Source organism: Melospiza melodia, chromosome 2 (assembly GCF_035770615.1).
Source record: "Melospiza melodia melodia isolate bMelMel2 chromosome 2, bMelMel2.pri, whole genome shotgun sequence".
Taxonomy (NCBI): Eukaryota; Metazoa; Chordata; class Aves; order Passeriformes; family Passerellidae; genus Melospiza; species Melospiza melodia.
This window is the reverse complement of record NC_086195.1, coordinates 67,178,429-67,194,639: the sequence shown is the minus strand read 5'-3', so window position 1 is coordinate 67,194,639 and position 16,211 is coordinate 67,178,429. Positions and strand designations below refer to the sequence as shown.

Genomic DNA, 16,211 nt, shown 5'->3' with positions numbered 1-16,211 from the left:
TGCTTCAGTAAGCATGTCTTGTCTTTTCTTCTCCCTGTGATCTATCACAATCATCTGCCTCTCTCTGCTAACTCCTTCGCTCCATCAACCTGTCCTAAGAGATGTCCATTTTGTTGACCATGTGAATTATTATCTTTGTTTGTCCTTTTTTATTCTAAATGCTGTACCACTTCTTTTGTTCACTGCTCCGCTGAGTAAGTTGCTTTGACTTTAGTGTTTTGTTGTCTCATAAGCAAGTGGCAATAATACAAAGATAATCAAAAGCCTGAGCATCTTCAAAAGAAACTTGGAAAGAATGTTCCTCTTTATTTGACTTAACAGCATCTGCTGATGCTGATTATGGTGTCCACAAGTAGCTATGGAGTAGGAGTAATGCAGTATAGGAAAAAATAATATGTTAAAATCAGAAGAATCATGATCCTGAATACTTGGTTCTATCAATATGAACTTTGATTTATTTGTATGATTAAATAACTCAGATGATGCTAAAGTCTTCGCAAATTTCCTCTGCTAAAGTGAATCTGAGTCCAGAAAAGAACAGCCATATCACACTGGCATGGTTGAAATGCTGAATTCTGCAAAATAATCAAACCCTAAAAGGACTGGAGTTTGATCTCTAATTTTTTTCCACTAAGAAGGCGGACACAGGTGACTTAGGACTGAGGATAAGGGGATTTAGTCTGCCACAGAAAATTCTGTTACCCATTCAGCAAGTTTTAGGGCATCTTTTGCTGGCACTTAGCTACAGGGGAAAGGTCATGCAAGTCAAAGCTTTAAATTCAAAACATGAGCATAATGGGCCAGAGGCCCCAGATGCCTTTATATCATCTAAGTTGGTGGTGGTGAAACAGGCCAGAGAGCAAGCAGGGTTTCTCCCTGAGTATTGTTTTCATTCCAGGAGAAGGGAGACAAGAGAGTTTTCTACTCCATGGGGAGTATAACCAAAGCTTCTGCAAAGAGCCTGTCATGGAGCTTCCTAGGCAGTGAAAGCTACATGGTATTTTACAAAAGTGTACACTTTAATGATTGTTAATTGCAGAGTGCTCTTTTAATACATGGGGAGCCTTCAATATCTGAAAATCTATTGAGCGTCATGTTGGAGACAGAGATGGAGAAGGACATGAGGGCTTTTAGGAGGGCGTTTACTCTGTGTCAGCAACATCACGTGTCTAGCTGAGCAGGGGCAAAAAAAAGCAAGAAAAAATGTCCACAGTGGGTTCCATTGACCCAGAGACTAAGAACATCAGGAATCTGAAACTATGTTTACAGCTTTACTTCCCTCTTAGGAACATTAACACTTCAAAATATATTATTATGGTACTCATCCATGGTTACAGGGCTTTTCCACGATTATGGTCCTTAGTTGTTTGGTTTTTTTTCTGTGGGAAAGAATTTGCACAGATCAAGGTTGATTCATAAAACCTTTGAACACAACTGTGTGCAACAACAGCTTTAGACATCCCATTGAGATGTAAAGACCCAAAATATCCAGTGCTATTACTACTTAACTTTTTAGCACCAGTGTGGCAGTTAGAACAAGACGAGAAATGAATCTTCCACCAGGTTGTCAATCAGACACTGCTGGTATTTGGAATATAGTAATGAAATCACTTATTCAGGTGACATCCTCATAAAATACCTGCTGTTACAAGAGTGTGTTTCCGAAGTAAATTAGACTCTTTGTTCTTGTTTCAGGTTGACTTTTCTGGTTATAGCAGAAATTGCATGATATCTGTTTGCCATATGAAGGGGGATATTTATAGGCTTTTATTTTGTGCTTGAGAACAACAACTCAGAAATCCTGAATAAAGCAGTAGCTCTCAGCTTTTACACTGTTTTCTGAATTTTTTAAGCCACTTGATAATCAAAATGCTATTCAAATAATTCTGGTTTTCAACATTTTGCACTTTTGTATGCATGGTGTGCATAATTGTCATTCTCATGGCTTATCATTGGAGAACTTCTTACAGCCTTTCAATACTTTAAAAGGAGGCTTTTAAGAAAGATGTAGACAGATGTTTTACTAAAGTTTTTAGTGGCAGGGCCATAATGGTGCTAAATGAAAAGAGAATGGATTTAGATTAGATATAATTAATTGTTATTATCAGGCTGATGAGGCACTGGCACAGGTTGCCCACAGAAGTTGTGGATGCCCCATCCCTGGAAGTGTTCAAGGCCAGGTTGAATGGGGCATTGAGCAACCTGGTCTAGTGGAAGGTGTTCCTGCCCATGTTAGTGGGGTTGAAACTAGGTGGTCTTTCAGGTCCCTTCCAACCCAAACCGTTCTGTGATTCTGTGACCTGTGTGATGATGAGATCAATGTACGCAGGAAGCTTTTTGCTTTAGACAAAATCTACTAGCAAAGGTCCAAAGTTAACATTAATACAAGTCTTTTAACTACTGTGTGATAACACCGTATCTGTGTTACAGATAATTTGGTTGTATTTTCTATTTTGGGAAATTGTAAGACACTTTTCAAACATTGAGCACTGAATGATGACATGGAATGGTTGATCCAGTTGCACAAGTGGATGGATAATGTGCAGAAAAGCTGTAGCGTCTTCCAGAGTGTCAGTTCTGTTGTTAAACTGAAGCAAGATGATCACTTGTTAAGACATTTCCTCTCATGTATTTTAAATTAATTTTAGTGCCTGTAAAAAATGCCCACTGCACCCAAAGCAATGTTGAGTTTTTCACTTTTATTTGCTTGCAGTAAATAATGATCTACAATAAAAAAATTCCTCCTAAGGGGAGAAGAAGCAGCAATAGCCTTTTGGGGAAACAATGGCCTTGCAATGTGTTCCTAAAAATCTGTGTGGCACTAAGGCTGAGATGTCCAAAGGACATAGGAAGTCAAACGGTGTTACAAAGAAAGCAAATGACTGGCTCAGTTCTCCCTAGATGAGGAATGCCCACTGTAAGCTCATGCAGGTCATTCTATCATGAAGATGTCTGAGAGATGGAGCTGATGTTAAGCACTTAGCACCAGCAGAATTTAGGCCTGACTGCTGTCTAGAAATGCCCGAGTTTGGAGGAGTGAAGAGTACAGTTTCCATTCTGCTTGGAACTACAAACATGCCTGTAGCTACAAAGATACCATGTTAAACATAGGAAGTTGTGTGCTCAGAGCATCTAAGCCCTTGAGCTCTGTAACAGCTCTGCGGCGTCTGGGTAACACTCTGGTCCTTGGAAACGTCCGGCCTGGATGAAATTATGAGACAGCATCCAGTACTGAGCTTACAACAGAACTGCTGGCAGAGAGCTGCATGAAATGCCTCTTGGAGCTTGCAACCCTGTAAGCATACAGTAAGTTAAGTGAATTAACACAAAATTGCATTTTAATGCCCAAACAAGTGAATTGAGTTAGTCCTTTAATCTACTGTAGTTCTCCTTTTCTTTTCTGTGTACTAGAATAAAGCAGATTCCTACCTGATGAGGTTTTGTGAGGTTAATAGCTATGAAGTGCCCAGGCACTCTGATGATGAGGGCTGTATAAACACAAAGATATTATGCAAGCATAGTGATGCCAAATGCTTAGTGCAGATTTCTTGTTCATGGTCTAATTTCATCTCTTCCCTTTCCTCCCTCTTCTCAATTTCTCTGCTGACTACATATCCCTTTTAGATGAAAATACTTGTTCCTCTTCTTGAAGTACCCTGGTTATATTACCAGTGGTGTTGGTACCATTCCTTCTTGGTATATGTACCTGTATAAAAATGAGTGTTGAACAGGCCCTCAGGAGACATTCCTTTCTGTGCTTCCTTTCTGTGTGGGAGTTTAAGGAGTGTATTTTCTTTCCTAATGGATAAAACTGTTAACAAACACAGTCTCCATTTACATGGTAAAAAAGAATTTTACACTCATGTTTTGTGATGATGTAGTTGTGCAAAGACAACCTTGTTTATGTTAGTAAATGATAGGTGACCTAATTGAGACTGAAGTGGAATAAATTCTGTATTTTGCTAAATTGCCTAAACATGCTGTCTTCAGAGAGCTACTCAGATTACTTCTCAGTTCTCTTGTAAAGATTGTTTCTGATGCACAGGTTTAAATAAACTAACCACTTGTCCCTAACAATGGTTGCCAATCTCAGGTGTATGTTTGTGAATAAAAAGAGTTCTAGGCCATGGAAATGCTGTTTCTTTACTGGGTTTTTGTTTTGTTGGTTTTTTTTGGTTTTGGGTTTTTTTTTTAGTTTGTTTTTTTTTTTTTTCTGTTTATACTAAATGGCTGTGATGTTAGAGCCGTTGTATAGTTTCTTGGAGAAATTATAGTGTAAAATATCAAGGCTTTCCCTTAAAAAAGAAATGTCATTCCAAATGTAGCAAATATCAGATCATTTAGCTGTGTAGAGCCTGAAGCTAAGCTGGATACTGATTGAGTATGAAATGTTTATGTTGGGGATGGAAGAACTGATATGGTAAGCCACAAGCCACATTCTTTTGCTTTATATTTGGAAAGGGCAAGTATTAGGTGTATAAGCATATGATTTCCATACTCCTCATACATGCATTTGTTTTTTAAGTAGTTTTTCTTTTTTCCTTAACTTTACTTGTCTTTATGTAATGCCTTGAAATAGACTCACGTGTGCACTGGGTGACTTTGCATGGCCCAGAAACCTACAGAGAGCTTTGCCCTGCTGTGACACAAATCTAAATGGTGATGCTTGTTTTCAGTTCTCAAGGATATGTCTTTGATCTGAATAGAAGAGGCTGAGTTGTACGAAAGAATGCTCAGACATAGTTGCTCACATTTGTGATGCAGAGCACAAAGGCATGTGCACAAGATGGGTCTTGGATTGCCTGTTTTTACTTGGTCTTAACCAGAAAAAGCTGTCAGAGATGTCTGTAAAGGCTTCTGTGTATAATTGATGGGTAAAAAAAAAAGAGAACCTATATAATACACTTGTGAATATGGCAAAACAAACTGGAGTGCAGTTCCCTAGGATTTATTGGTATGTTAAGAAATAATACTCCTTGTATTTCTTATATTTGTGTTCACTTCATTGTCATCCCAGCCTTGGGAGCTTTGTGAAACACTGTGCCTGGTTATGGAGACCATGATTCAGGAGTGGTTCTGCTGGAAAAAGCAGAGTGGATTGTTACAGGTGATGTAAATCAAGTGTAAGTGGGTGGAAAGACCTAGGGAGCTGGTATGGTAGAAGCAGCAGGGGCTGTCTAATTACATTAATCCCATTCTTGTCCTAAAGCAATGACCACTAATAAGGCACTGGAGCGAGGGTTTAGAAAGAGAAAGTGCCCCTGTAGTTCTGCAACTCTCCCAAACAGAAAAAGATGACTTTTCTCATTGCTCACCACAGCCATGCACCTGTTTGGCCTAAACTGGCACCTGCAGCCGATGGAAGGGCAGATGTATGAGATCACGGAAGACACAGCCAGCAGTTGGCCAGTGCCAACGGACGTCTCCTTATATCCTTCGGGGGGCACAGGGTTAGAGTTACCTGACAGGAAAGGCAAAGGAGCCAGTGAAGGTATGGTTGGTGTGTGTCCATGTTGTGAGTCCTCTGTCTGCCTCTAAACTCCAGCCGTCCAATCTCATGTTCCATTACCCTCAGTGCTGCCATCAGCAGGTGCTTCTCCAGTCTTTCATGTCTAGAGCTAGTAGCTGTCAGTCCTGTTTCCATATGTTTCTAAGTTTCATACCCCTCTGATGTCCACTAATGCAATTAAACTGTGTGAAACCTTCTCCACACATTCAAGGCATTCTCACAGACTACAGAAGGCCAGCATGAAAACCCTGCCGCAAGTGGTTGTTTTCATGGAAAAACATTGTCTCTTGAAAATTAAATGATTCCTGGAGCACTGGATCAAGCTTTTTCTACAGAACTACAAAAATGTTTGAGTTGGACTATTTGTTGCCACTTAGCAAATGTTTTGAGGACCAAAATACTTACTAAGACCTATTACACTGTAAGTTTTGGCATTCCAGAGTTGAGCATAGCTTTGCAAAAGTAGCCAGATAAAAAGCCTAGTCTCCATAAAGTATCACGGTGTTGATAGAAATTAGAAGCAGCTTATGGGTCCTCAATTCAGCAGCACCTTACTCAGCAGCTTTACATCACTGTGTTCTTTTTTTAGAGGCACCACTGCTAAAAGTACTTGTAAGCTCTGCAAAGTCTTATCCCTCACCAGACATAGCTGGAGAAATGAGAAATGCAAACTTTCAGAAAGCTTTTTTGTTTGCACGTTAAGCTTCTCTGTATATAATTATGAGATACTAGTAAGCTAATAGACTATTCTTGATAGTTCTTTTGGTAGAAGTTTTTTGCACAGATAAGATGTATGCTAGTGTTCTTGCAACTCACTAACCTCAAACATTTCCATATTGTTCCCTAGGCTTTGGCTGACAGCCTGTGTTTAGATGTTTAAATTAATTGTAGCGGTGTTTTCCTATAAGAGTTTTTCTGTCTTTATTAGTCCAAATCAAGGCCATAATTATGTGTGTTCCTTAAAATAGTGCATTTACTGGTAACTGATGGCTGCCATCAAGTTGCTACAAGGAAAAATCAGCTAACCAGGTTATTCTCAGCAAACCTTACTAGACAGTACAGCAAGCTGCAGACAGCCCTGCTGTTGTACTCAAAAATATTTCACGACAGATCCTTTTCTTTTCCCCTCTAACTTGCCATATGGTTCATTTTTGAATCATCTAGCTTTGATCTGTCCATTTCCTTTTAAAAGTCAAAGTAAAATGTAGGTATTCAAAGCCGCCATCCAAGCGAAAGACCTCCACTTAATTTTATTATAGCCACATTTATATGTAACATGAGTAGAAGTTTTGATTGCTGCTCTGTTAAAAGAGAAATCTGGGAAGTAGCATAGTTGTGTCATGAGAAGACCCCTCAAGTTAGTGCTTTGTATAGATCTTAGGGAATCTGTAGGCTTTAGAGGAAAACACCATGTCCTGACTAAAAAGCACATCAGCACATCTTTGGTGCAGGAGTAATACTGTCCAGCCTTCAAATGCAGCTCTCTCCCCATCAGGTAACTGTGTAACTAATTCTGGGCTAGCAGTGCTGCAGGGCTTCTGTTCTAAACCAGAATGTCTGTGATTGAAATCTATTTTAAACAGAATTAAAATATATTTGAATGTCTTCTGAATCAGAATGAAATAGGCTAGAATGTGTTAGGAGCATCCTTAGTGCTGATCTGAATGAATCATTGCCAGTGTCTTGCAGCTCTCAGTAACAGTCATCCTTTCTCATCTGTGGCCATGCTCCAGAACAGCATTTACCTCTGTTAAGCCCAACCCCGTTTACCAAAGCCCTTAATCACATGCTTACATTTAAGCATGTAATTGACTGTGGTTGAAGTCAGAGCTGTGTGTGTTTTTAAGTGTTTTGATGGGTCATGGAACCATCCTGTGAGAAATACAGAGAGATTCAGCAAGGTCTGAAATGAAATAGTTCATTTTGATATAAAGAAATAAGGAAGAGTTGCTACGGTAACTAAAAAGTTCAAGGTAATGTGCAGAAAGAGCAAAGTAATTGACAGCCCAATTAAGAATTCAGACCTGAAGTTAATTTTAAGGAGTCGGGTATTCTGATTAAAAGCCAATTTCTGATTAGAAGCTGAAATGGCTTTTTTATTGTACTTTCTTCGTGAAGTATCCAGTCCACAGGGCCTGATCTTCTTGTAGGCTGCAACTGGTGAAACAGAGAGGGATTTCAGGGACTGAATTCAGAAGAGAGCTTCTCCTATTTGACTTCTCTATCAGGACAAGCTTCAACCTCTGGCAACATGACATAACAGCTCTTAGGATATGTGCTTTTCAGACATACAACTGTCCACCAAGAGGAGACATAAACTTTGTAATTGTGTGTACAAAAAATTATTTCTGTGAGACTGTCTTTTGTAATCACAGAAGCATTTTCGTTTGCATGAGCAAGTGCTGATCTCTACAGAATACACCCTGTGCTCATTTTCTCCAGGCTCTATCTTGCATAGCAACATCTGTCATATTAAATTCTCACCTTCCCTGATTCACTCTGATGTACAATCTTTATTAATGAACAATCATGGGGTATATCAAATACTTCAGGTTTTCATCTGAATATCTAAGAATCTATAAAACATGTCAGTGGTAATCAGAAAAAATATATCCTTCATTTGAACCAGAACATGTGATGTCTTTAGCTCTTCTTTAATAGAATCCTCAATCTTTTCATCTTACAATAGTGCAGTAAGAAACTTTGCATGAAGACGTTGGAGCTGTTTCTCATAATCCTGGGAGTGTGAAAAGAAAATTTTAGTATGCGAAATAAATACTATCAATCCAGTTGATAAAGTAATTCCCTTCAAAATATAGCTGATTTATTTTCCTTGTACAATTATACTCTATTAGCCCAGAAGGATTCAGAAAGAATGCCCATTTACCTAAGCTGTTTCCTATTATCTCCTTTATTATGTACATGGACTGAAAAAAGATAAAAGTCAGCAGATTTCCTGCCTGTACTTATTTGAGAATGATGAGCAAAGATAAATGGAGATCTTACAAAATTAAGAGTAGCTTTTTTTGTATGAACATACAGCCTTTGCATATATAAACCTTTTGTGCTGGTATGCATAGAACTTCTGCCTCAAGATAGCTCATGCCATCAAGTCCTGTCCTGCTCCAGCAGTATCCTTAAGCAGTTGCTGACTTTAAATCAGGGTTTAGTGTTACTGGAGCCAAAAGTTCTGCAAGGAAAAATTCTCCATCCTTAATAGTTAATATACATATACTTTCTATATTGATTTTCAGAGACAGCTAAGAATTTACATCTGTTTCTGGAGAGTTTGTGTTGGGATGGTATATGGAGAAATTTAAGGCAATACTATATTTAACATTATGTAATCATAATGGAAATGTCATTTGAAATAATAAAATGCAGTGTTCTACCAGTCCCATTTTCAATATGGCAAGTAAATTCTGAGACTATTTGACATAAATTCATGATAGATGGGAAAGGATTTTTTTTCCCCCATCCTCAAATGTAGGTACTGGAAGGAAAAAAAAATTCATAACGTGATTTTCGTACAAAAGAATGTATGTAGTGAGAAGTTCCCTTCTCATTTTGTTACAATTGTTTGCTCTGTGAAATGCAGAGTAGTGTGTGCTGTAATGGCATGGAGATAAGAAACAAATTTATTTGCATTTCCTAAATTAATAATTAGTCCTTGTTGGTGACATGTTGCTCTCTTTGCTAAAGCCAGAGTCTTTCAGGTGATGCTACTGCATGCTTTTCCACTAGAAGTATCCTTAATAAAGGCTGTTTGCTAAGCAGTTGCCTTCTTCATCATCCCTGTGTTCTGTGCCTAAAGCTGTGGCCACTGGTTATAGCACAGGCTGAAAAGGGAACATTCTGGCACCTGATTTTTCATTCTGCCCCTCATTCTCTAGTCTTCCTTTGGGTCCAGATTTTTTGACGCAGCCATCTGCTTTGGGAGCTATAACTGTATAAATTTCCAACCTGGAATTCCTCAGGAATGTTTTTAGGGGTGCCAAGCTCCCTGCTGACTCCCTTGGACATTATGGCATGTCCTGATCCCATTTGAATACCCAGGCTCTCCAGCCTGGTAGTTTTAGAAACAGATGCCTCCATTTGTCTTCTGAAAGAAAATGGATAATAATAGCATATTTTACAGATTATATTGAAACCAAATTAAAACCTCTAGTGGTTCTTAAAAGATACTACTCAAGTGCAGGGTATTGTCTCCTTTTTGTATCTCAGTCCTTTTTTTTATTTGCCTTTTTTTTACTATTTCAAATACTGTTACCACTGTTAAGGATTAATTTAATGGAGAAACATTTTCCTTTCCTCACTTAGGCATCGTTCATGCTGCTGTTCCCCACCCCACCATTCCACTCTGTGGTACATCTATCTCATTCTCACTACACTTCTCTTTACTAATTTAATGATGACTTCTCCATTCCTAAACTTCTATAAATGTAGGATATAATGTCAGATGATTTATTCTTGTCTTTGGAATGTAATTACACACTCTGTGATGTTACAGTTTAAACAAAAGGCCATTTTTCTCCAGGTTGCTCTTCCCATGCTCATGTTTTCAAACAAAACAGTTATTGAAGCCAGAAATAATCCTGACGGGTTTTTTTTTCCCATAATCGTATGGATTGGCTAGGCAAAGTACTTTGAAGGCTTCAGGATACTAATAGACTATTTCTCAAGATCAGTGTCAGAGATACCAGTATGATTAGATTACTTTCAGGATCTAAAGACTAATTCAAGAATTTTGTTCCTGTGTTTTGGCAGGAAAGCCCAGTAGTTTCTTTCCAGACGACAGTTTTATAGACTCCGGAGAAATTGATGTAGGCAGACGAGCCACACAGAAGATCCCTCCTGGTATCTTTTGGAGATCTCAGGTGTTCATCGACCACCCAGTGCATCTGAAATTCAATGTGTCTTTAGGAAAGGCTGCTCTTGTTGGCATCTATGGCAGAAAAGGACTCCCACCATCACACACACAGGTAATGGGACCTTATTTCCTTAATTAAATTATGTTTCACTTACTAAATTATGTCGTCTCAAATTGATGTTTGTATGATGCATTATTTCATCTATTTCTTTCAAGAGTTTGTTGCATGCTTGCAAGATGCCCAAGGTCATTTATCCAGAGAAAGTGAATCAAGATATAATTGAAAAAATTTACACAATCTGGTAGGCTGTAGGCAAGGGAAGAGCAGGAAGTTTCCTGAGGCAGCAGGCTGCCAGAGGAGAAGAGTTTTGTGAGGCTGGTGGCCACTGAGGGTACCAGCTGGTTGCTCCAAACAGCAGAAGATACCACCTTCTCCATCCAGTGCTTTGCACAAAGGCAGCCACACTCAAACTGCATCCAAAGGAATCTTCTCTTAAGCAGATTCATATACATCAGGTCTGTCTCTCTTCCAGTCACTGCCTTTCCTGTCTCATGGTAAGGGCAGCAAGACCCCAGTTGGTCAACATTATGTGAGCAAGATTCACTTCTGTCTTCCATGTCAGAATGCCTTGAGCAACCCTTCACATGATGTATGCTGACTATCTGCTTAGACTGAGGTTTGTCAGGGCCCAGTAGTGTATAAGAAAAGAAAACCAGTTTTTTACAGAAAGCCACCAACTTAGGCAGAAATCACGATCCAAGTTATTATTCTGTAGGACTAAAATGAAAGCAGATGTTTTTTTTAATACACCTTGATAAAAAAACATATCAAAAAATCACTTTGTGAGAAAAGGTCTTAAGAACCATCTCCCTAAGTAAGGAATTTATACTTTTTTTTCTCTCCTTTCTGTTTCAGCTTCTAAGCTGCTTTTACCCAGATTGATTAATACATTAGGGCATAATACACTGGCAGTGCAAAGTGTCTTACTCCCACTGGCATCAGCAGGTTATCAAAGAATTAGCAGGTTTATGGTAGTGTGTCTTGCCCTTGCTCTCTACTATTAGCTGAAAATACTAGAGATTTATAGAAATATGACACCTTTTTTTGGTTTTGAACAAACAAATATGTTTATTATGATCTCTGTGGATAATGTGGTATTTTATACATATTAACACACCTCCCACTTATTTCTGTTAAAGAGATGTCATAAGTCTATGCTTCTCTATGTACTTTTCTGCAAAATTAAAATATATCAGTAGGGTCAACACATCATAATTCCAGTGCCACAGAAATGGTGTTACTGCCCTTTTCTAATCAGTCTCTTTTCACAGGGAGATTCAAACATTTATAATTTAAAAATCCTGTGTTAGTTTAAAAAAAACTCAAGTCATGATTGCATAGTACTAACTTTAGATCAGAACTCTGTATTCATTTTATTTTATTATCTTAAATTTTGTTATGGAACAGAAGTTATTACACAGATAAGTTCAATTGTTTAAGTAAAAAACCTAAAGTTTAACAAATAAATCTCACTTTTTCCACAGAGTGCAGTCATTGATTTCCCATGAGATCATAATTCCTGCAAGCAGATGTGCTCAAGTGTGGGCTCCATTGTCCATGAGGCCAGAGGTCCTGCCAGGAGCCTGTTCCAGCACAGGCTTGGGATGGGGTCACAGCCTTCCTTCAGGCATCCACTTGCTTCTGCATGGGTCTTCTCGCCAGGTTGCTTGCAGGGGGATCTCTGCTCCCCTTTGGAGCTCCACAGGCTGCAGGGGCACAGCTGCCTCAGCATGGTCTGTGCCACAGGCTGCTGGGGAATCTCAGCTCCAGCACCTGGAGCCACCTCCTGCTTCTCCTTCTGCACTCACCTTGTGTCTGTATAATTGGTCTCACTCCCCTCTTCTTTAGCTGCAGTTACTTCTGTGCAATAATTTTTTTGCCTTCTTAAATATGTTATCAAGGAGGTGACAATTGCTAACATCACTGAGGGGCTCAGCCTTGGCCAGTAGCAGGTCTGTCTTGGAGCTGGCTGGCATTGGCTCTGTCAGACACAGGGAGAGCTTCCAGCAACTTCTCAAAGCAGCCACCCCTGCAGCCTCCCCTGCTACCAAAACCTGGCCATGCAAACCCAATGCAAGGCTCAAAGTCATGGCTATCCATGCTTAAATAACAAACTATTCCAAATTCTCTTTGGGAAACATTCTCTGGCTGTGGTGATTGTTTTCTATTTTAGATTGCCAGCAACTATGGTCACTAATAAGTAGGAAGAAAATGTAAGTTCCAAATTTCTATAGTCTTAGAAATAGATCATGCAGAAGCCCATAATAGTTTACTATTGACAAAAGGCATTTCTTCTCATTCTTCTCAACAAATCATAATAAGTTACACAATTTTGTTATGGTCTATTAGATTTAATCTTCCTAGATTAAATATTTTTTAGAACTCATTTTAATAAATCATGAATTTTAGGGATAGGTCATCACTGCTTGCGGAGGGGTTTTTTCCATTTGTACAGTTTGAATTGATTAATATGGTACTTTATCAATTATTTCCTTTCTAGCAGTAACTAATTGCCTATTAAAAATCTTTGAATGTATTAAAATGCAATAAAGCCCAATCCATTTGTGGGTCAGTTAGTATTTACAACTAGTAACTAGTAGCTTGGCGAAATTCATCAACATATGCAGGAGCATCTTGCTAATATTTATTAAAAAAACCTTTTGTTTTTGGCAGAAAGCCCCAAGTATAACCCAGACTGAAGTAGAACAGCAGCAGCTCACTGTACCTGAGTGCCTTGAAATTGTTTTCATCTCACTACATCTAATATATAGCAGGAAGTGGATGCTTGTAAGCACAATCCACAGGATATTTCTTAGATGTCTGCTTTACAATGAGGCAGGTTGCATCCTAGAAGTGTCTCTTTGCTTGCAATCCAGTGATTCTAGAAAACTAATTCAAGCTGCCATGGAGATGGCAGCACTCGGTGAAGTGAACTTTACCTATGGTTTCTTGAATTCTATTTTAAAAGTCGAGTCAAGCTGTTCCATCCTGCTCCAAAATGAATGTGAAAATACTTTTGGTTTTCTCTTACTGGTTTTACATTCTCCAGTTCACTTGTTCCTTACTCAAACTCAAGCTCTGTTGAGACATTCCCAGCACCCAGACACCACAATGATGTCCTCTGTCACTGTCCTGCTCAGCTGTGTCAGACATGGTCACACTGAGACCTGAGGAGGCATCAGCCTAGGCAGGAGTTTATGCTCAGAGTGGCTACAGAGACCTGGATCCCAAAGTGTCTTTCAAACCAGCCACTTGCCAGTATCCTCTTAGATCCTTCCGTTTTCATAGAATCATAGAATATGCTGAGTAGGAAGTGACCTATGGGGATCATTGAGTCCAACTCCTGGCCTTGCACAGGAGACCCCAAGATGTGCCTGAGAGCATTGTCCAAACACTTCTGTGACAACTTCCCTGAGGAGCCTGTTCAGTGTTCAGCCACACTATGAGTGAAAAAACTTCTCCTGATATCCAGCCTTAATCTCTCCTGGCTCAGCTTCAGGCAGCTTCCTCAATTCCTGTCCCTGGTCACCACAGACAAGTAAGAGATCAGTGTCTGCCCCTGCACTTGCCCTCAGTGAGGCAGTTGCAAACTGGGATGAGGTTTGCCCTCAGTCTCCTGTTCTGCAGGCTGAACAGACCAATGACCTCAGCCACTCCTCATGCAGCTTCCCCTCCAGAGCTTCACCATCCTCATGGCCCTCCTTTGGATACTGTCTAAGAGCTCAATGCTTTTCTTATATTGTGGCACCAAAAACAGACCCCAGGACTCAAGGTGGGGTTGCCCCAGTGCAGAGCAGAGTGGGACAATCCCCTCCCTTGCCCAGCTGGCAGTGCTGTGCCTGATGTCCCCCAGGGCACAGTTGAAACAGAAATGTGCATTTTTAATTGCGATTGTTTAGAATTTGTACTTGCTTGTATTGTTAGATTTTAGATTGTATATTTTTATAACTTACATATATATATGTGTGTCATATTTTTCCTAAACTGAAACTCTGTCTCTAGCAAAGCTAACTTGTATAGACCCCCAAAAGGAATGACCTTTGCAGTATGGCAGCTTTTACATTCTCAAAAAGACATTTCAGCACCAAATTTGTGATCTGTATACTGAAATACAGCCGAAAGAAAATAGAAGTTAAAGCAAGGATCAAAAATAATTTCCTCTAAATAAATGATAAAAAATACATAATTAAAATAATCTAGGGATGAATTTTGTCATTTTTTATGCGAGCTATGTCATACATAGCTTATTGCTCAAAATGTTCTTGGAAATAAACACTTCTTTTTTTAACTTAGTAGCCTAACTTTTTTTTTAACATTTCCTACATAGGAAAGAACATGTCATCAAGTCCTTATCTTGGTTGACTTTGAAGACCGTACCAGACAACTTAATAACAAGCACCCAAATTTTGCTACAGTAAAGTGAAAGGGGATAAGCAGCCTAAATATTGATGGCACAGTCAACTAACACTCAGCAGCCATTCAGTGCAGCAACATTTATGGATTCAGAAATAGGTGGTGTTGTTTCTTTCTGCCTGTTTTTCTTCTTCCTTCCAAAAAAACCTCACAAACTTACCTGATCAGCTCAATGAGAGAGGTAAAACCAAGTGAAGTCAGGGAATAGAAAAGCTAAATAGTGCCTCAACTATTGGATTCTGCTTGCAAGGTGTCCTGGTCATCTAAACACATGATACAAGTCAGATTAGATAAGGTTCATTTAACATTTGTGATGTCTGCTAGGCTTATATCTGCCTCATCCCATTAGTATAATACCAGACAAAATACAATTATTGTGGAAAATCAGTGGAAGGATATTTAAATAGGGGACTAAAGGGAGTTGCAATACTAGTATTAACACAAAGCAGTTGTTCAGTTAAAGTTACCTTTGCAAAAAGTAAATGTATCCTTTTGAAGAAAATACCTAGAGCCATTCCTTAAATGAGACTTTTCTATATTATCTCTTTTCCATCTTCAATTTTTTATGATCTTTTAACCACCTTTCCTTTAACCACTTTTTTCCACTTTTTTGTTTTAAGATAAAATCCTTGTTGGCTAAGCAAAATACTTCTGCAAAACCTCTACCAGAGTTCACTTTAAAATATTTTTTATTTTTCCCTTGGTGACCCCTAGCAACTCTGGCAAACAACCCAATTGGGCTAGATATATTTTTCTGTCTTATTTTCCATATTAGCCAAGACATAAAAAAGATAACAAATAAGCTGCTTAGTGTCATAATTACAGTGCAGTTGAGGCATGATCTCATGATTTCCTGCCTATATTTCTACAGAATGAGAACATCTCAGTAAGGCTAATATGCTGCAAGTCACCTTCTAAACAAAGATGATTTCAAGATTTATATAATTACAGGAAAATATGTTCAAATACTAGCTATTTCCAAAATGGTTACTTGCGGGTAGTCCAGGAAAGTACTTGAGTTACCAGAGCAAATCCTGTTTATGATGCTTCTCCAGACCCAGAATGAGAGATTAAGCTTGAGGATACCTGATAAACACACAAACATCACTCCCTCTTGTTTCAGTTTGACTTTGTCGAGCTCCTTGATGGAAGACGTCTGCTGACCCAGGAGGCGAGAAGCTTGGAAGGACCTCAGCGGCAGCACAGAGCTTTTGTGCCCTTGGCCAGCCACGAGACAGGATTTATCCAGTATTTAGATTCAGGAATATGGCATTTAGCCTTCTACAATGATGGCAAGGAATCGGAAGTGGTTTCTTTCCTTACTACTGCTATTGGTAAGGATTTCCTCTATTATTCCT

The 16,211-nt window shown here is 39.0% G+C and overlaps 1 protein-coding gene across 10 annotated transcripts in view; it reads left to right on the top strand.

Moving 5' to 3' along the window:
* TENM4 (teneurin transmembrane protein 4) overlaps positions 1–16,211 on the top strand; it is a 589,980-nt gene that overhangs the window by 408,223 nt on the left and 165,546 nt on the right. For all 10 annotated transcript variants that reach the window (XM_063148730.1, XM_063148734.1, XM_063148732.1 and 7 more), the window contains 3 exons: positions 5,321–5,491; positions 10,277–10,491; positions 15,977–16,187. In XM_063148730.1, coding sequence (XP_063004800.1) covers positions 5,321–5,491; positions 10,277–10,491; positions 15,977–16,187 — 597 coding nt within the window. The remainder of the gene's footprint in view (positions 1–5,320; positions 5,492–10,276; positions 10,492–15,976; positions 16,188–16,211) is intronic.